The 16124-nt window shown below is 37.4% G+C and overlaps 1 protein-coding gene across 2 annotated transcripts in view; it reads left to right on the forward strand.

Annotated features, from left to right (window-relative positions):
* Positions 1-6640, forward strand: part of dync2h1 (dynein cytoplasmic 2 heavy chain 1) — a 119479-nt gene extending 112839 nt beyond the window's left edge. The window contains exons 87-90 of one of the 2 annotated variants that reach the window (XM_067365099.1): positions 2119-2228; positions 4518-4599; positions 4694-4810; positions 5984-6640. In XM_067365099.1, coding sequence (XP_067221200.1) covers positions 2119-2228; positions 4518-4599; positions 4694-4810; positions 5984-6169 — 495 coding nt within the window. In that variant the 3' untranslated portion in view covers positions 6170-6640. The remainder of the gene's footprint in view (positions 1-2118; positions 2229-4517; positions 4600-4693; positions 4811-5983) is intronic. The other variant, XM_067365100.1, reaches the window with a different exon arrangement.
* The last annotated feature ends 9484 nt before the right edge of the window (positions 6641-16124 follow it).

Raw genomic sequence — 16124 nt, forward strand, 5'->3', positions numbered from 1 at the left:
TTTGTATTTTGACAATGTGTCCCATACACATTTTCATGAGATGTAGTCAAAGGGTCATCGACTCTCATTTGTCCAATCAGAGCCTGAAACCAGAGCTCAAGTGTGTGTGAGCTGGATATGAGCCACCGCGGTCACGCGTGTCCAAACTGTCTGCTGCTAGTGATGTGAGTTAGTTTGACTGTAATTAGTCCTGTGGAGCGAGCCGACAGAAACACTCCTCATGATGAATGTTTCTTCAGCTGAGATGATGATGATGATGCCTCAGAGAGAAGGAGCGAGCAAATAACAGTAAACCAGTAAACATGAAGGAATGAGGCGTGGATGAGTGAACTTTTTTAACTTTAGTTAATGTGTAATGTTGCTGTTTGATCATAAACAACACCTGAAAGTTATGATGCTCAAAGTTCAATGCAAAGAGAGATATTTTCTTTTACAGAAATCGCTTTTTAAGGACTACAACGAGTTTCTTCTCGAGTTAGTGACACCACAAACCCCAAAATGTACATAACCCCGCCCCCAAGAACACACAACAAAGGGGGCGGGGCCATGTTGAGCTGCTTTAGAGAAGAGGAAGAGTTGTTGTAGTCGAGTGTTGTTGTCATGCCGTCATTTTACGCCAGACTGCTTCACAAACGAGGATCAATTCAACACAAAAGATGAACATGACGACACATGCTAGTGGATGAGTTGAATCAACTCCACAGCAACTACATCAATTTATCCTCTAACCATTCAGAAACGTCTAAAAGTTGTAACTTCTTCCTGAGTCTCTCCATCAGTGTCGACTCCGGTTTGAACAATGTAAGGCTGAACACCGTTACTGACAATCCTCATTTTGGCTGCGTGAGATTCTCCAGCTTTGTTGTTGTTGAGCTGTTAAAGCTCCGCCCTCTTCTGGAGCAGCAGCTCATTTGCATTTAAAGGGACACACACAAAAACGGCGTGTTTTTGCTCAAATTTGACAAGCTATAATAAATGATCTGTGGGGGATTTTGAGCTGAAACTTCACATTCTGGAGACACCAGAGACTGATATTACATCTTGTGAAAAGGGGCATAATAGGTCCCCTTTATGAGAATATATTTTAACATAAAAAATCTTACATACTTAACCTTTAAAGGTCTGAAATGATACTGAAAACTTAATTGTTTTCGGTCCAAGAAAACTTTACTAACATAATAATTTGATCAAATGTGGCTCTTTAAATGATTATAAAACTGAAAATGACCAAAATGAAGGTCATCGAGGTCCGTGTGCCGAAACTCACCCCGAGATCTACTGTAATCGAGCCCAGGACAGATTCCTCATTTGCGCTCCTGTAACAGATAATTGGATGTTATCCGTCATCGCTATTATGACGCCCACCTGCTCCAGTGTGTCACATTTCTACAACAGCAGCTGTTTACAGAGATCAGTCAAATCTGTAAATGTAGCGCTGTAATTCACCGCAGATCACGAGAGACAGACGGACAGATCTCAGAACAACACACACCTGCAGAAATAAACAGCAATGCATAATTCAGCAGGGATGTATTAAATTGATCAAAAGTAACAGTAAAGACATTTATGATGTTATTAAAGATCCTGTTTCAAAGAAATGCTGTTCTTTTAGAACTTTCTATTCATCAAAGAATCCTGAAAAATTAAATGTATCACAGTTTCCACAAATATATGACTGTTTTCAAATGCAGTCTTGGTGAGCAGAAGAGACTCTTTCACAAACATTAACAACTCTTATCAACCCCAAACTTTTGAACGCTTGTATATATTTGTGTCCGCTCCAGTGGATGATAACGTTCTGTTTATTCTAGGCACACAATTGCACTGTTGTTCATCAGAGTGTATGTTGTTGTCTTAGTCGTGCTACTGATAAATGTAGAGATGGACACATACAGTCTCCTGATGTTTTTTAGAAAGACGCAGCGTCAGATTCTCTGCCGTTCTGAAGTGTAACGCACAGAAAATCTTGGCCTGTGAGGAGAAGCAGCAGGTGCGGGAATAGATTTGAGAAAGAAGCAGCGATTGTTACTGTACAACTGACACCAGCAGCACTCAAATCACTTCTGTCATCACACTCGCTGATCTCTGTGACCAATCACTGCGTGTGTGTGTGTGTAGGGCTGGGTAGAGAGGGCCGAGAGGGCTGGACTGCTGTCGGAGATGCTGGATCTGTCAGAGCTTTTCCACCCGGACACTTTCCTGAACGCCCTGAGACAAGAGACCGCCAGGTGATGTACTTTCTAACACATTGGTGAAAAAACATGGTATTATATGAAGGTTTTTATTATGAAGGGAAAACAAAATCCAAACCCACATGGCCCTGTGTGAAGAAGTGCTTGCCCCCTGCTGTTAAAACATAACTTAAATGTGGTTTATCACACCTGAGTTCAGTTTCTCTAGCCACACCTAGGACTGAATACTGCCACACCTGTTTGCAATCAAGAAAAATCACTTAAATAGGACCTGCCTGACAAAGTGAAGTAGACCAAAAGATCCTCAAAAGCTACACATCATGTTGAGAACCAAAGAAATTCAGGAACAAATAAGACAGTAATTGAGATCTATCAGTCTGGAAAAGGTTATAAAGCCATTTCTAAAGCTTTGGGACTCCAACGAACCACAGTGAGAGCCATTATCCACAAATGGCGAAAACATGGAACAGTGGTGAACCTTCCCAGGAGTGGCCGGCCGACCAAAATGACCCCAAGAGCGCAGCGACGACTCATCCAAGAGGTCACAAAAGACCCCACAAAAACATCCAAAGAACTGCAGGCCTCACTTGCCTCAGTTAAAGTCAATGTTCATGACTCCACCATAAGAAAGAGACTGGGCAAACATGGCCTGCATGGCAGAGTTCCAAAAAGAACATAAAGGCTCGTCTCAGTTTTGCCAGAAAACATCTTAATGATCCTCAAGACTTTTGGGAAAATACTCTGTGGACTGACGAGACAAAAGTTGAACTTTTTGGAAGGTGTGTGTCCCATTACATCTGACGTAAAAGTAACACAGCATTTCAGAAAAAGAACATCATACCGACAGTAAAATATGGTGGTGGTAGTGTGATGGTCTGGGGCTGTTTTGCGGCTTCAGGACCTGGAAGACTTGCTGTAATAAATGGAACCATGAATTCTGCTGCCTACCAAAAAATCCTGAAGGACAATGTACGGCTATCTGTTTGTGACCTCAAGTTGGAGTAAACTTGGGTTCTGCAGCAGGACAATGATCCAAAACACACCAGCAAGTCCACCTCTGAATGGCTGGAGAAAAACAAAATGAAGACTTTGGAGTGGCCTAGTCAAAGTCCTGACCTCAATCCTATTGAGATGCTGTGGCATGACCTTAAAAAGGCGGTTCATGCTCGAAAACCCTCCAATGTGGCTGAATTACAACAATTCTGCAAAGATGAGTGGGCCAAAATTCTTCCACAGCGGTTTAACAGACTCATTGCAAGTTATTGCAAACGCTTGTTTGCAGTTGTTGTTGCTAAGGGTGGCCCAACCAGTTATTAGGTTTAGGGGGCAAGCACTTTTTCACAAAGGGCCATGTGGGTTTGGATTTGTTTTCCCTTCATAATAAAAACCTTCATTTAAAAACTGCATGTTGTGTTTACTTGTGTTATCTTTGATTCATATTTAAATTTGTTTGATGATCTGAAACATTAAAGTGTGACAAACATGCAAAAAAGTAAAAAATCTGGAAGGGGGCAAACACAATAACAAAATTTGGCCAATATTTTAAAGCTGATAAATAATAAATGGATTTCCTTCAGCTGAGCCACTTCAGATGTGGATTATCCACCATGATGGTTTTGAATTGCTTAAAATATGATTGAAATCACTTCAAAAAGCAAAATACAGTTAAGTGCAACGTGCAGCGCAAGCCTGTCATATAGACAACATGATATTACAATGAGAACATTATAATTGTGTGTTTGGGATGTGGATTTTAATGGTGGGACTTCTGTTTTTGTAATCAGGCTCTCAAAAATTATATCAAAATTTTGATTTAGATTTATCAGCCAATATATCGGTTATCGGCTTTCATATATAAAGAATTATCGGTATCGGCCAAAATGTTTATATCCCTACTTGTACACATACACCTACTAAAGTAAACTTGAGGTAAATAGCATGATAAAATCCTGTGGGACTTGTGGGAACTTGCGTCACATACACAGGCTAAATTAAACCGAGGTAGCTTGAGTCCCCTAAAGCTGCTAATCTGAATTTAGAGATATCATATATCACATACGTCTACTAAACTGCATTTGCAGAAACGTACCCACCGTACACCTGCTACACTAAAACATGAGGTAACATAACTCTTGCACATTTACAAAGCTAAAATGATGTAACCTACCTGACATATAGCAGTGTGTGAAAATGAAGCAGTCAGCAGATGTTGTTCATATACAGAAGTCTTAAAGGTACAGCAGCAAAGAGTCAAAGCGAGTGACTTATGAAGTTTAGAATAAAATGATAGATTTAATTTTATTTGTTAAATGGCGTCTGTTTTAGGTTGATGAGCTGCTCTATGGACAGTCTGAAGTTTGTTGCGTCATGGAGGGGTCAGATTACTGAAGCCAAACTACAAGTGAAGGTACAAACGCTCTCTCCTCTGAAGAATGTGTGTGTTTAACATGATTAAACTGAACTTCTCCAGTCCATGTTAACTAAACTCTCTCTCTCTCTAGGTTGGCGGTTTGCAGTTGGAAGGTTGTAGTTTCGATGGAAACCGTCTGTCTGAAAGCCATCATGACTCTCCCAGTGTGTCTGCCGTCCCTGCGTGTTACATGGCCTGGATCCCACAGGTAACACACACAATATTACAGTACTATTAATACTGAAGTCTTCTGATTTCATTTTCAATATAGTTGATAAATATAACAGAGATGCAAAATGGCAGCAAGCTTTTAGATACCTGGATGGGAAGAATGTTATTCAGCGTTGATATAAAGTGCATTAGTGCCCGCCCTCATTTTTCCCATTTTAATTTTAAAATATGGTCTTTGTTTAAATGTTATAAGCCATGAATCAAGCTTATCAGCTACGAGGTGAATCACAACACTACAAACTTTGATTCGAAGCTAAAAGGGATTTGAAAATCACACAAAAAGAAAAAAGATACAAGACTGTTTTAGTGATAGAAAGAACTACAATCCCATGAAGCATTGTGAACAACATAATCAAGTTAAAAAGATGAAGAAAAAACGACTCATTTACAAATGTTGATTTTGATATATATATATATATAAGCAATTTATTTTAAGTTTATTGCAAAATATGCATATATGTACAATAGTGCTGTCAATTGATTAAAAAAATAACTAATTAATCACATTTTTCTGTAATTAATTGCACCTAACATTAAAGTGTATAATGTGTTATAATGTTTATATTCTAATAATTTCACTTTTAATCTCCAAATTAATGTAGAAACAACATAAAGACAGTATATTTGAATAAAGTTAACAAACACTTCACAGTCTTCACTGCATAAATTAAATATAGATGAATCCTTATTAAAGCTACAAAAGTTACTCAGTGAATGATTTTCTCTTTGTATTTTGTTCTTTGATTAACATTAATGACAGACAGCAGAAGGTTTATTAGGCTGCTGTCACTTTAAGAGCTCACTTTGTGTCCTCACAACTCTTTATGGTCATTTAAGACATTATTTAACTAATTAAAGACTGTGCTTATGAGGATACCTGACAAAATGGGCATTTTGGCATACTTTTATGTGTTTTTGTCATGAAAGAGATCTCTATTGCGGCCGGCGCACTTTCTGAAGCGGCATTCTGTGCACGTGAATGACTGACTCTGTCACACAGACAACGCTCTAGTACAGATTTAAGTTCTTTTTTGTGTCTTATCATGCTTGAATGGTTTAATAGCACTTGAAAAATAATCAATCAGAATGAAGTATTCCAGAGAGCTGTGTAATAGTTACATTTCTTTGATGTTTCCAATGTTGGCTGAAGATTATAGAGAGAGTGTGTGTGTTTCAGAGCGCTGTGGGAAGTTATTCTCCGGACGAGTGCATCTCTCTGCCCGTGTACAGCAGCGCCGAGCGTCTGTGTGTGGTGACAAACGTGCAGCTGCCGTGTGCAGGAGATCATGACACATGGATCCAGAGCGGAGCGGCACTCTTCCTCAAACAGCAGTAACACACACACACACACACACTGAGACGTTTCCACAATCATTGTGAGCGATCTACACACAGATATTATAGTCTTTTTCTCATCACACTACATGTTTTGTAGTAGTCTTTGGCTTCGTATGGGGGTGTTTATGTCACGATAGCTGCATTAAAGCTGCTGTAAGACTGTAGTTTTATTCAGTCTTGATGCAGATATTTATATGATCAAATAAAAGAGTTTTTCATCAAGATCCTTCTCTTTCTCTCCATTCAATTTCAGTGCATGTTTAATACTTTAATATCACAGCAAAATCTCTTGCTTAACTCATTTGATCAAGCTGACAAAAATTAAGGCGTTTAAATGTAAAATAATTATTTCTCATATAATAAGCAGTTCATGTGATAGCTGTGTAACATAATGTACTACTGATTGAAACCTTTATTTTTACAAACTGTTTAACATACTTGTTCAGAACAGCAGTAGTGAGTATGTAGTTCGTCCTGTGCAGTATGCAGCTTTCATCTGTCATTTTGTCTGAACGTCGGCAGGTTCCAATGTCGACCTTTGACCCACACTCATGTTATAGAGGCCACCTGCCCTCTGGGTTGATCAGTACAGCAGCAGGTATGATGCGTGACCTTTGATCAGGATGCAGATGCTGGTAAATGTTTCTCCTCTGATCCTCCCTTTTCCTTTACAGAGGAACAGAAACATCCTCATTCATTCCTGAGCGTCACTTCTCTAGGACTTTCACATGGTGCAAAAAACAGTACCATGCTATTTTTGTGTTTTTGGGGCATGTACTGTACTAATACCATATTTTTTGGACATACTATTATCCTTTTTGGGACTTTTTTGTAAGTTAACATCAGATTTAAATACTAATGTAGTATTTAAAATCTGGCGATCACACAGTACCATGGTTTTTACCATCTGATACCATCACTGAATCACAGTACTGCTGTTTTATATGAGGTCTGCAGTGTGTTGAGGGGTGTGTGTGTGTCTAGTCACCGTGACGTCAGACCACACACACGCACACACTCATTTAGACTGACATTATCCTGTTTCCGTGTCTCTTTTCTTGAGGGTGAGTCGTGCGATCTGATTAGTTGCCCTTTTGCTGGAGGCTTTTCACAAACACACATTCAGAGTTTTGGAGCTTCTTGACTTTTCAGATGGAGAGGCTTTTTATCCGCACATCAAAGGTCAGTGTGTGTGCTTGTGTGTGAATACGGAATTCTGGTGGTTATGTGCAATTTTAAATCTGAACTGCAACATAAATCAAAATGCTGACCTTTAATCCTCTCATACACACAGCAACAGCGTCCACCTGTAACTGGACAGTAGTAAAAAAAAATCATTAAAAATACCATGGTACAATGATGGTTCTTTGGCGATAGCAGGGTATTACTATAATGTCAAAAAAACATGATTATATGATGGTGCTGTAAATGACAAAACATGGTGTTACCATGGTAAATGTACAAAAATATATGGTATTTCCATGGTAACAAAAACATGTTATTAACATGGTAAGTGGAAAAAAAAAACAAGGTAGTTCCAGTGAAAATGTAAAAAACATGGTAGTTCAAGGGTAAATGTAAAAAAAAAACATGGCAGTTCCTGTGAAAATGTAAAAAAAACATGGTAGTTCGAGGGTAAATGTAAAAAAAAGCATGGTAGTTTGAGGGTAAATGTAAAAAAAAAGGTAGTTCCAGTGTACATGTAAAAAAAACATGGCAGTTCCAGTGTAAATGTAAAAAAAAGCATGGTAGTTTGAGGGTAAATGTAAAAAAAAAGGTAGTTCCAGTGAAAATGTAAAAAAAAAAAGGGTAGTTCGAGGGTAAATGTAAAAAAAAAAGGTAGTTCCAGTGAAAATGTAAAAAAACATGGTAGTTCCAGTGAAAATGTAAAAAAACATGGCAGTTCTAGTGTAAATGTAAAAAACATGGTAGTTTGAGGGTAAACGTAAAAAAAGGTAGTTCCAGTGAAAATGTAAAAAACATGGTAGTTCGATGGTAAGCGTAAAAAAAGGTAGTTCCAGTGAAAATGTAAAAAAACATGGTAGTTCCAGTGAAAATGTAAAAAAACATGGTAGTTCCAGTGAAAATGTAAAAAACATGGTAGTTCCAGTGAAAATGTAAAAAACATGGTAGTTCCAGTGAAAATGTAAAAAACATGGTAGTTTGATGGTAAGCGTAAAAAAAAAAGGTAGTTCCAGTGTAAATGTAAAAAAACATGGTAGTTCCAGTGAAAATGTAAAAAACATGGTAGTTCCAGTGAAAATGTAAAAAACATGGTAGTTCGATGGTAAGCGTAAAAAAAGGTAGTTCCAGTGTAAATGTAAAAAAACATGGTAGTTCCAGTGAAAATGTAAATAACATGGTAGATCGAGGGTAAACGTAAAAAAAAGGTAGTTCCAGTTAAAATGTAAAAAAAAAGCATGGTAGTTCGAGGGTAAATGTAAAAAAACATGGTAGTTCCAGTGAAAATGTAAAAAACATGGTAGTTCCAGTGAAAATGTAAAAAACATGGTAGTTCGATGGTAAGCGTAAAAAAAGGTAGTTCCAGTGTAAATGTAAAAAAACATGGTAGTTCCAGTGAAAATGTAAAAAACATGGTAGATCGAGGGTAAACGTAAAAAAAAGGTAGTTCCAGTTAAAATGTAAAAAAAAAAGCATGGTAGTTCGAGGATAAATGTAAAAAAAAAAGGTAGTTCCAGTGAAAATGTAAAAAAACATGGTAGTTCCAGTGAAAATGTAAAAAAACATGGCAGTTCTAGTGTAAATGTAAAAAACATGGTAGTTCGAGGGTAAACGTAAAAAAAAGGTAGTTCCAGTGAAAATGTAAAAAACATGGTAGTTCCAGTGAAAATGTAAAAAACATGGTAGTTCGATGGTAAGCGTAAAAAAAGGTAGTTCCAGTGTAAATGTAAAAAAACATGGTAGTTCCAGTGAAAATGTAAAAAAACATGGCAGTTCTAGTGTAAATGTAAAAAACATGGTAGTTCGAGGGTAAACGTAAAAAAAAGGTAGTTCCAGTGAAAATGTAAAAAACATGGTAGTTCCAGTGAAAATGTAAAAAACATGGTAGTTCGATGGTAAGCGTAAAAAAAGGTAGTTCCAGTGAAAATGTAAAAAACATGGTAGATCGAGGGTAAATGTAAAAAAAAAGGTAGTTCCAGTGAAAATGTAAAAAACATGGCAGTTCCAGTGAAAATGTAAAAAACATGGTAGATCGAGGGTAAATGTAAAAAAAAAGGTAGTTCCAGTGAAAATGTAAAAAAAAGGGTAGTTTGAGGGTAAATGTAAAAAAAAAAGGTAGTTCCAGTGAAAATGTAAAAAAACATGGTAGTTCCAGTGAAAATGCAAAAAACGTGGTAGTTCCAGTGTAAATGTAAAAAACATTGTAGTTCGAGGGTAAACGTAAAAAAAGGTAGTTCCAGTGTAAATGTAAAAAAACATGGTAATTCAAGGGTAAATGTAAAAAAAACATGGCAGTTCCAGTGAAAATGTAAAAAACATGGTAGCTCGAAGGTAAACGAAAAAAAAAAGGTAGTTCCAGTGAAAATGTAAAAAAACATGGTAGTTCGAGGGTAAATGTAAAAAAAACATGGTAGTTCCAGTGTAAATGTAAAAAAACATGGTAGTTCAAGGGTAAATGTAAAAAAAACATGGTAGTTCCAGTGTAAATGTAAAAAAAAGGGTAGTTCGAGGGTAAATGTAAAAAAAAAAGGTAGTTCCAGTGAAAATGTAAAAAAAAGGGTAGTTCGAGGGTAAATGTAAAAAAAAAAGGTAGTTCCAGTGAAAATGTAAAAAAAAGGGTAGTTCGAGGGTAAATGTAAAAAAAAGGTAGTTCCAGTGAAAATGTAAAAAAAAGGGTAGTTCGAGGGTAAATGTAAAAAAAAAGGTAGTTCCAGTGTAAATGTAAAAAAAAGGGTAGTTCGAGGGTAAATGTAAAAAAAAGGTAGTTCCAGTGAAAATGTAAAAAAAAGGGTAGTTCGAGGGTAAATGTAAAAAAAAAGGTAGTTCCAGTGAAAATGTAAAAAAACATGGTAGTTCCAGTGAAAATGCAAAAAACGTGGTAGTTCCAGTGAAAATGTAAAAAAACATGGTAGTTCCAGTGAAAATGCAAAAAACGTGGTAGTTCCAGTGTAAATGTAAAAAACATGGTAGTTCGAGGGTAAACGTAAAAAAAGGTAGTTCCAGTGTAAATGTAAAAAAACATGGTAATTCGAGGGTAAATGTAAAAAACATGGCAGTTCCAGTGAAAATGTAAAAAACATGGTAGCTCGAAGGTAAACGAAAAAAAAAAGGTAGTTCCAGTTAAAAGTAAAAAAAACATGGTAGTTCCAGTGAAAATGTAAAAAAACATGGTAGTTCAAGGGTAAATGTAAAAAAAATGGTAGTTCCAGTGTAAATGTAAAAAACATGGTAGTTCGAGGGTAAATGTAAAAAAACATGGTAGTTCCAGTGTAAATGTAAAAAAAAGGTAGTTCCAGTTAAAAGTAAAAAAAACATGGTAGTTCCAGTGTAAATGTAAAAAAAAGGTAGTTCCAGTTAAAAGTAAAAAAAACATGGTAGTTCCAGTGTAAATGTAAAAAACATGGTAGTTCAAGGATAAACGTAAAAAAAAGGTAGTTCCAGTGTAAATGTAAAAAACATGGTAGTTCGGGGGTAAACGTAAAAAAAAAAAAGTAGTTTGGGGGTAAATGTAAATAACAAAAAGGTTTGTATTTTGTACTTTTAAGTTTGTGATTGTCTGATACTTGGACTTCAACCTAAATATGTGTGTGTTTGGGGTGTGTGTGTAATTTATGAGAGCAGGTGACCGTCTCTTTCTCTCACACACACTGCAAAACAGGAAACAGAACAGAGGAATGCCGTGCGTTAGGAAACCCGAGACCTGCGGGGCAACTGTGTGTGTGTATGCGGTGATTTTGATTGATTTTCTTCATTAATTTCCCTCTTCCTGTCATAGTTAATTTTTCTCATGGCTGTCTGTCAGCAGACGCCCGGAGCAGCTCCCATTATAATACACCACAGACACCACAGCGCTTCTGGAGGAGTGTGAGGATGAGCGTGTCTTTAGCTCGGTTTAGAGAAATAAATCTGCCAAAAACGATCATTTACTCACCATCACGTGGTTACAAACCCAAATGGCTTTCTTTTTTCCATGGAGCACAAAAGAACATATTTATCTGAATGTTCACGCTGCTCTTTTTCATAGTGAATTGGAAGCTAAACATCTCCATCCGTGTTTCTCATAGAACGTCCTACAGGTTTAAAATGACATGACAGTGAGAAAATGATTAGAACTGTCATTTGGGAGTGAATTATTCCTGGGATGTTTTGCTGCAGGATCTTTATGTAACAATCACAGATGGAAAGAAAATGAGAAATGAGACGTCAAACGGAGAAATCAACAGAGAAAGACACAAACAGATGGAAAGATGAGTAAAATTAACTGTGTGTGTCTCCGCTCATGTAATGCTAGACTGTTTTAAATTTTTAATGTTTTATTATTTCTATTTTAAATATTTTATATTTATGATATAATTATATTGCAAAATCTTTTGAATTCCCAATTGCATGAATTCTTATCGAATCTGCGTTTCAACCCGCGAAAATTCACCAAACACTGAACATTAAATGTGAACACACCTTAAGAAAAAATGCTCTTTTATGAAATGCGAAAACCAAAAATGCGAAACCCCCCTTTTGGAACCTTTATTTTTAAAATCGCAATGAAACGTAAGTAGCGACAGATCGTTCCTTCTGTATAGTGACACACCTGAGTGTAACAAATTAGCGAAAAAGAAAAAATGTTGGGCGGAGACTTGCTTTCATGCATCAGTTGTTGATTGGATGTTAAGATGTGGGCGTGGCACTCAATTTGGGGGTGGGGTTTGAGCAGACTAAAATGATTGGAGAAGTCCTGCTTACATCACCAAAATGAAGTCTGTCGTTTTCATTGTAATTTTAATTTAAAAATTACAAGGTCAAAACATTTAAAAATGAAAACGAAACATGAATTGTTTGTGATAAGATCTATAACATGCACTTAGGAAATAAACCACAATGCAATGTTTATTGTTATTATTTAAATCAGCATGATATTAGTGCATAAATATGAGCATAATGTATAAAAATATACTATTTAATTTAATTGAAGTCATTATTTTTAGATTTTTCTCTTTGCATATCTTGCATCCTGTAAATATGTCATATTACAGAAGAAAATTGCTGTTTCATGATGATTTAATGAATTCTGAAGCTTAAGCGTCTCTCAGATTCTCGTTCAGTGTGTGTGTTTAATGTCTCTCGTGAGACACACACTCTCAGGGCCTGATGTGAGTGTGTCATCACTTTACTCGCCATTTTATCGCTCCATCTCTGGTTATTTTCAACATTGATGCAACGCTGATGAAATCTACCACACATTTTCTCTGGCTCACACACACAATGATGTAAACCGGTGAAAACTCGCCGCGCACACAGTTTCACGGGGAATTAGAGTTCAAATCTAAGAACTCCGAGAGGCGACCTGCTCTTCTGTCTTAGATGAAAGTTTAATGTGTGAGTGGCAGCGTGCAGCCGTGATGTGACAGTCTCCACCCCCGCTGCGTTCCCTTGAGAGGTCAAAGGTCACCTGACTTTCACTTCCACCCACACCTGACCTCATTTTCTCCATCTGTCTGCGGCAACCAAAGAAACGCTTACAGTCTAATTTCCCTCATCTTCTCGTGTCTCGGAGCTGTGATGATGAAAAACCTGCGCGTCAAAAAAGCTGCTTTTATACTCATTAGCAGATGCACAAGTTTGTTCTAATGAATTCCTGGAAGAATTCCTTAAAGTTCAATACATCAACATGTGAGATGTGTTTATTACCACAGAAAATAATATAGACTGTTTACAGTAATGGAAATCAGTGGGCAAGCATGAGGTTTTAACTTATGTTAATTATTCTGTACTAATTTGTTCTAGGTGGATGAACTACTCGTTATGCATTACTAACATAACATCTGTGGAGTTTGTTATAAACAGTGTTTCATGGATAGTTACGTTTTCCTTTTAATATTGTATGCTTTACTGCGTTTCTATGTCTTGATCATTTAGTTCAGCTGCCTAGATACCTGCTTTAATGACCGATATTTGACGGAAACTCCATCTGTACTGATGGTACGTTAAAGTCCGGAGAAATTAATTCTTGATGGTTCGGTCCGAGGGTGCTGAAGTTGCAATTCTGGGTTGAATAAAGAAATGACAACGAACTGATTGATGACTGATGAGGCTCTGGTCAGGTGAGGTCTCACACGGACAGCAGTCGGGAACACTCAGAGCGAGAGGAGGGAACTTTGTGTCGCCTTTTAAGTTCCACAGAGGTCACACCTTTGAGTTTTGACCAATGAGAAAGGTGCAATTCTCAAGAGGGAAAATTCCTTTGGAGTAAGCCGAAAGTTTGTCTATTTATAGTCTAATAAATATAACAAACATAGACTGCATTCTATGAGACGATGTCCACCAAAGTGTGAGTCATTAAACGATGATGGTTTTGATGGGGCTACGTTAACTATCATCAGGCATGCATAACACTATACAATATAAAAAGACAGAGCTGTCAATGAATTAGTGGAGAGAATTGCATTTCTATAGGACTGCATGTCTGTTTCTTGTTTCTTAGCAGGCACCGTCTCTCAAGTGTCTTTGAAGTGTATGAGAGAAGCAAAATGATAAAAGAAAAAGATAATTCTCAGTGGGGAGTGAGTCTGTCTGGGTGAGGGGTTGTGAAGATCAAGTGGAACAAAGGTGTGTTTTTATAAAATACGTTTTTAAAAATGACAAAGATTGGACTAAAATGAAAATGAAAAAATTAAATAAAATCTTCACAAAAACTATAATCGATACTAAAATAACATTGGTCAAGTTCAATAAAATAACTTGAGTGTACTGCTACAAAACTATGAATAAAGACTGCATCAGGTGTGTTTTGGCAGGTTTTTATTTAATTGATAAAGGTGAATAGTTATGTATTGCATAATAGTTTGATATTTTGTACATGCAACTTAGCTAGTTTATTGCCATTTAACTCCGTTTACCACCGTGTTTTCTCACGCCATGGCCCATCTCGGAATTTAGGACTCAAAGAAAAATTCGTTTCTCACTCATTACGGCTGTGTGGTGGCGCTCGCAATCGTTCTGCTCCGTGATAACGAACGCAAGTTAAAGGTAGGGTAAGCAATTTTTTTTTTCATAAACGCTTTGTTGAAGCTCTCTTCACATCCTGATAGCTATAAATATTAGAAGTGGTCTAAATCTTCTGTGGAAGTCTCAGGACCAAAAAATTAATTGACTGAAGGACTGAATGCAATGATATAATGTCGTACCTGCCTGTCAACGTATGTATTTCCATACCTCCGCCAGTTTTCCCGTGGAATTGGGCTACTTTAACACCGTTGCCGCGGTTGTTGTTTTTCATGTCCATGGGTTGAAGCGACCCCAGATAACAATACTTTAGTGATGGGCAGATCGAGGCTTCATGAAACACTGAAGCAGCTGAATCAAATGTGCCGTTATGATTCGAGGCTTCGAAACAATCTGACACCTGTCTCCACGGTGACCCCTAGTGGTCAGAGCAGTGCAAATGCAACAAAACTCAGGCAAAACATGCATTAAAAATACACTTTAACAAATGTATTGCAAAAGTTTTATTTAAAGTAAAATCAATTAAATGGAATTAACTAATCATCTAATAAGATTAAATATAGAGTGTCTTAATACTTTGTGTTCTTTTATCAATTTTAAAGGCTTGTTTCTCTGTTCCATGGCTCAAGCTAAACAGGCCAATAAGAGATTAATAACTACCATTATTCATTTTAATTATTCTAATGTATAATTAAAACATGTACAACTGTATAAAACTGATCGGAGATCAGGTAAAACCATAGGGTAAAGCCCTAGACACTTGTTCAATAGTTCTCAGTGAATCTGCATGATTCATGAGCTCACTTTATCATCGCCCCCTGTTGGTGAACCATTGAAATTTCGAACTGTTTCAAAACAGTAATGACGTGATGAAGCCTCGTTTACTAAAATCACGTGACTTTGGTAGTTTGATACACGCTCTGAATCAAGCTTCATGAAGCAGTGTTTCGAAATCGGCCATCACTACAATACTTAACCCCTGGAATGCTAATTTTACCAGGGGAACAACGCCAAAAGCGCAAATTTTACCCCCCGGAACAACATTTTTACCCCCAAATTTTTCAAGTTCAAGTCCACCGAGGTTAATCTTCTAACTCCTGACTGCTTTATCAGACAAAATGGCGATTCGGCGTTATGATTGGTTAGATCGCTTGTCAATCAAACTCCCGGCAAAGGGTCAATTATGAGACGCAACCTGTGACGTTCACAGGGCTGTTCTGGATTTATACGTTTCTGTGTCAACACTGTCAACATGAAACTAATCTGCAGTAGTCAGGAGGTACAAGTTAGAGCTCTGTAAGTTACGTTCATTGTGAGACATGAGGTAATTTAACTCTCGTCTCGCGACACTTTTCAGAATCTGCTCTAGTTATGCGCGTTCATGTGTTTTGGAGGAGGCGTGGCTTTAAAAGGCAATGTGAAGAGAGGGTTGGATCTCAGGTTTTCAAAGCTAGCTTCAGTGTTGTCTGCGTTTTTCCCGCGGAATTGGGCTACTTTTACACTGTTGCCGCGGGTTGTTTTTCATGTTCGCGGGTTGAATCGACCCAAAATAACGTGATATTTAGCCCCTGGAATGCGAATTTTACCAGGGGAGCCGCGACAAAAATGCAAATTTTGCCTCCTGGAAAGCGATTTTTACCGTGGGACCCCCCTGAAATGCAATTGGGCTAGTTTTGAGGAGCAATTGGGTGGGTTTTGTTGTGAAAATCTGGCAACCCTGGCTAGCTTGCTACTGCTAGCCTCTCGCCCTCTCTGAAATTGCCATAAACTTT

This window comes from Chanodichthys erythropterus, chromosome 17 (assembly GCF_024489055.1).
Source record: "Chanodichthys erythropterus isolate Z2021 chromosome 17, ASM2448905v1, whole genome shotgun sequence".
Taxonomy (NCBI): domain Eukaryota; kingdom Metazoa; phylum Chordata; class Actinopteri; order Cypriniformes; family Xenocyprididae; genus Chanodichthys; species Chanodichthys erythropterus.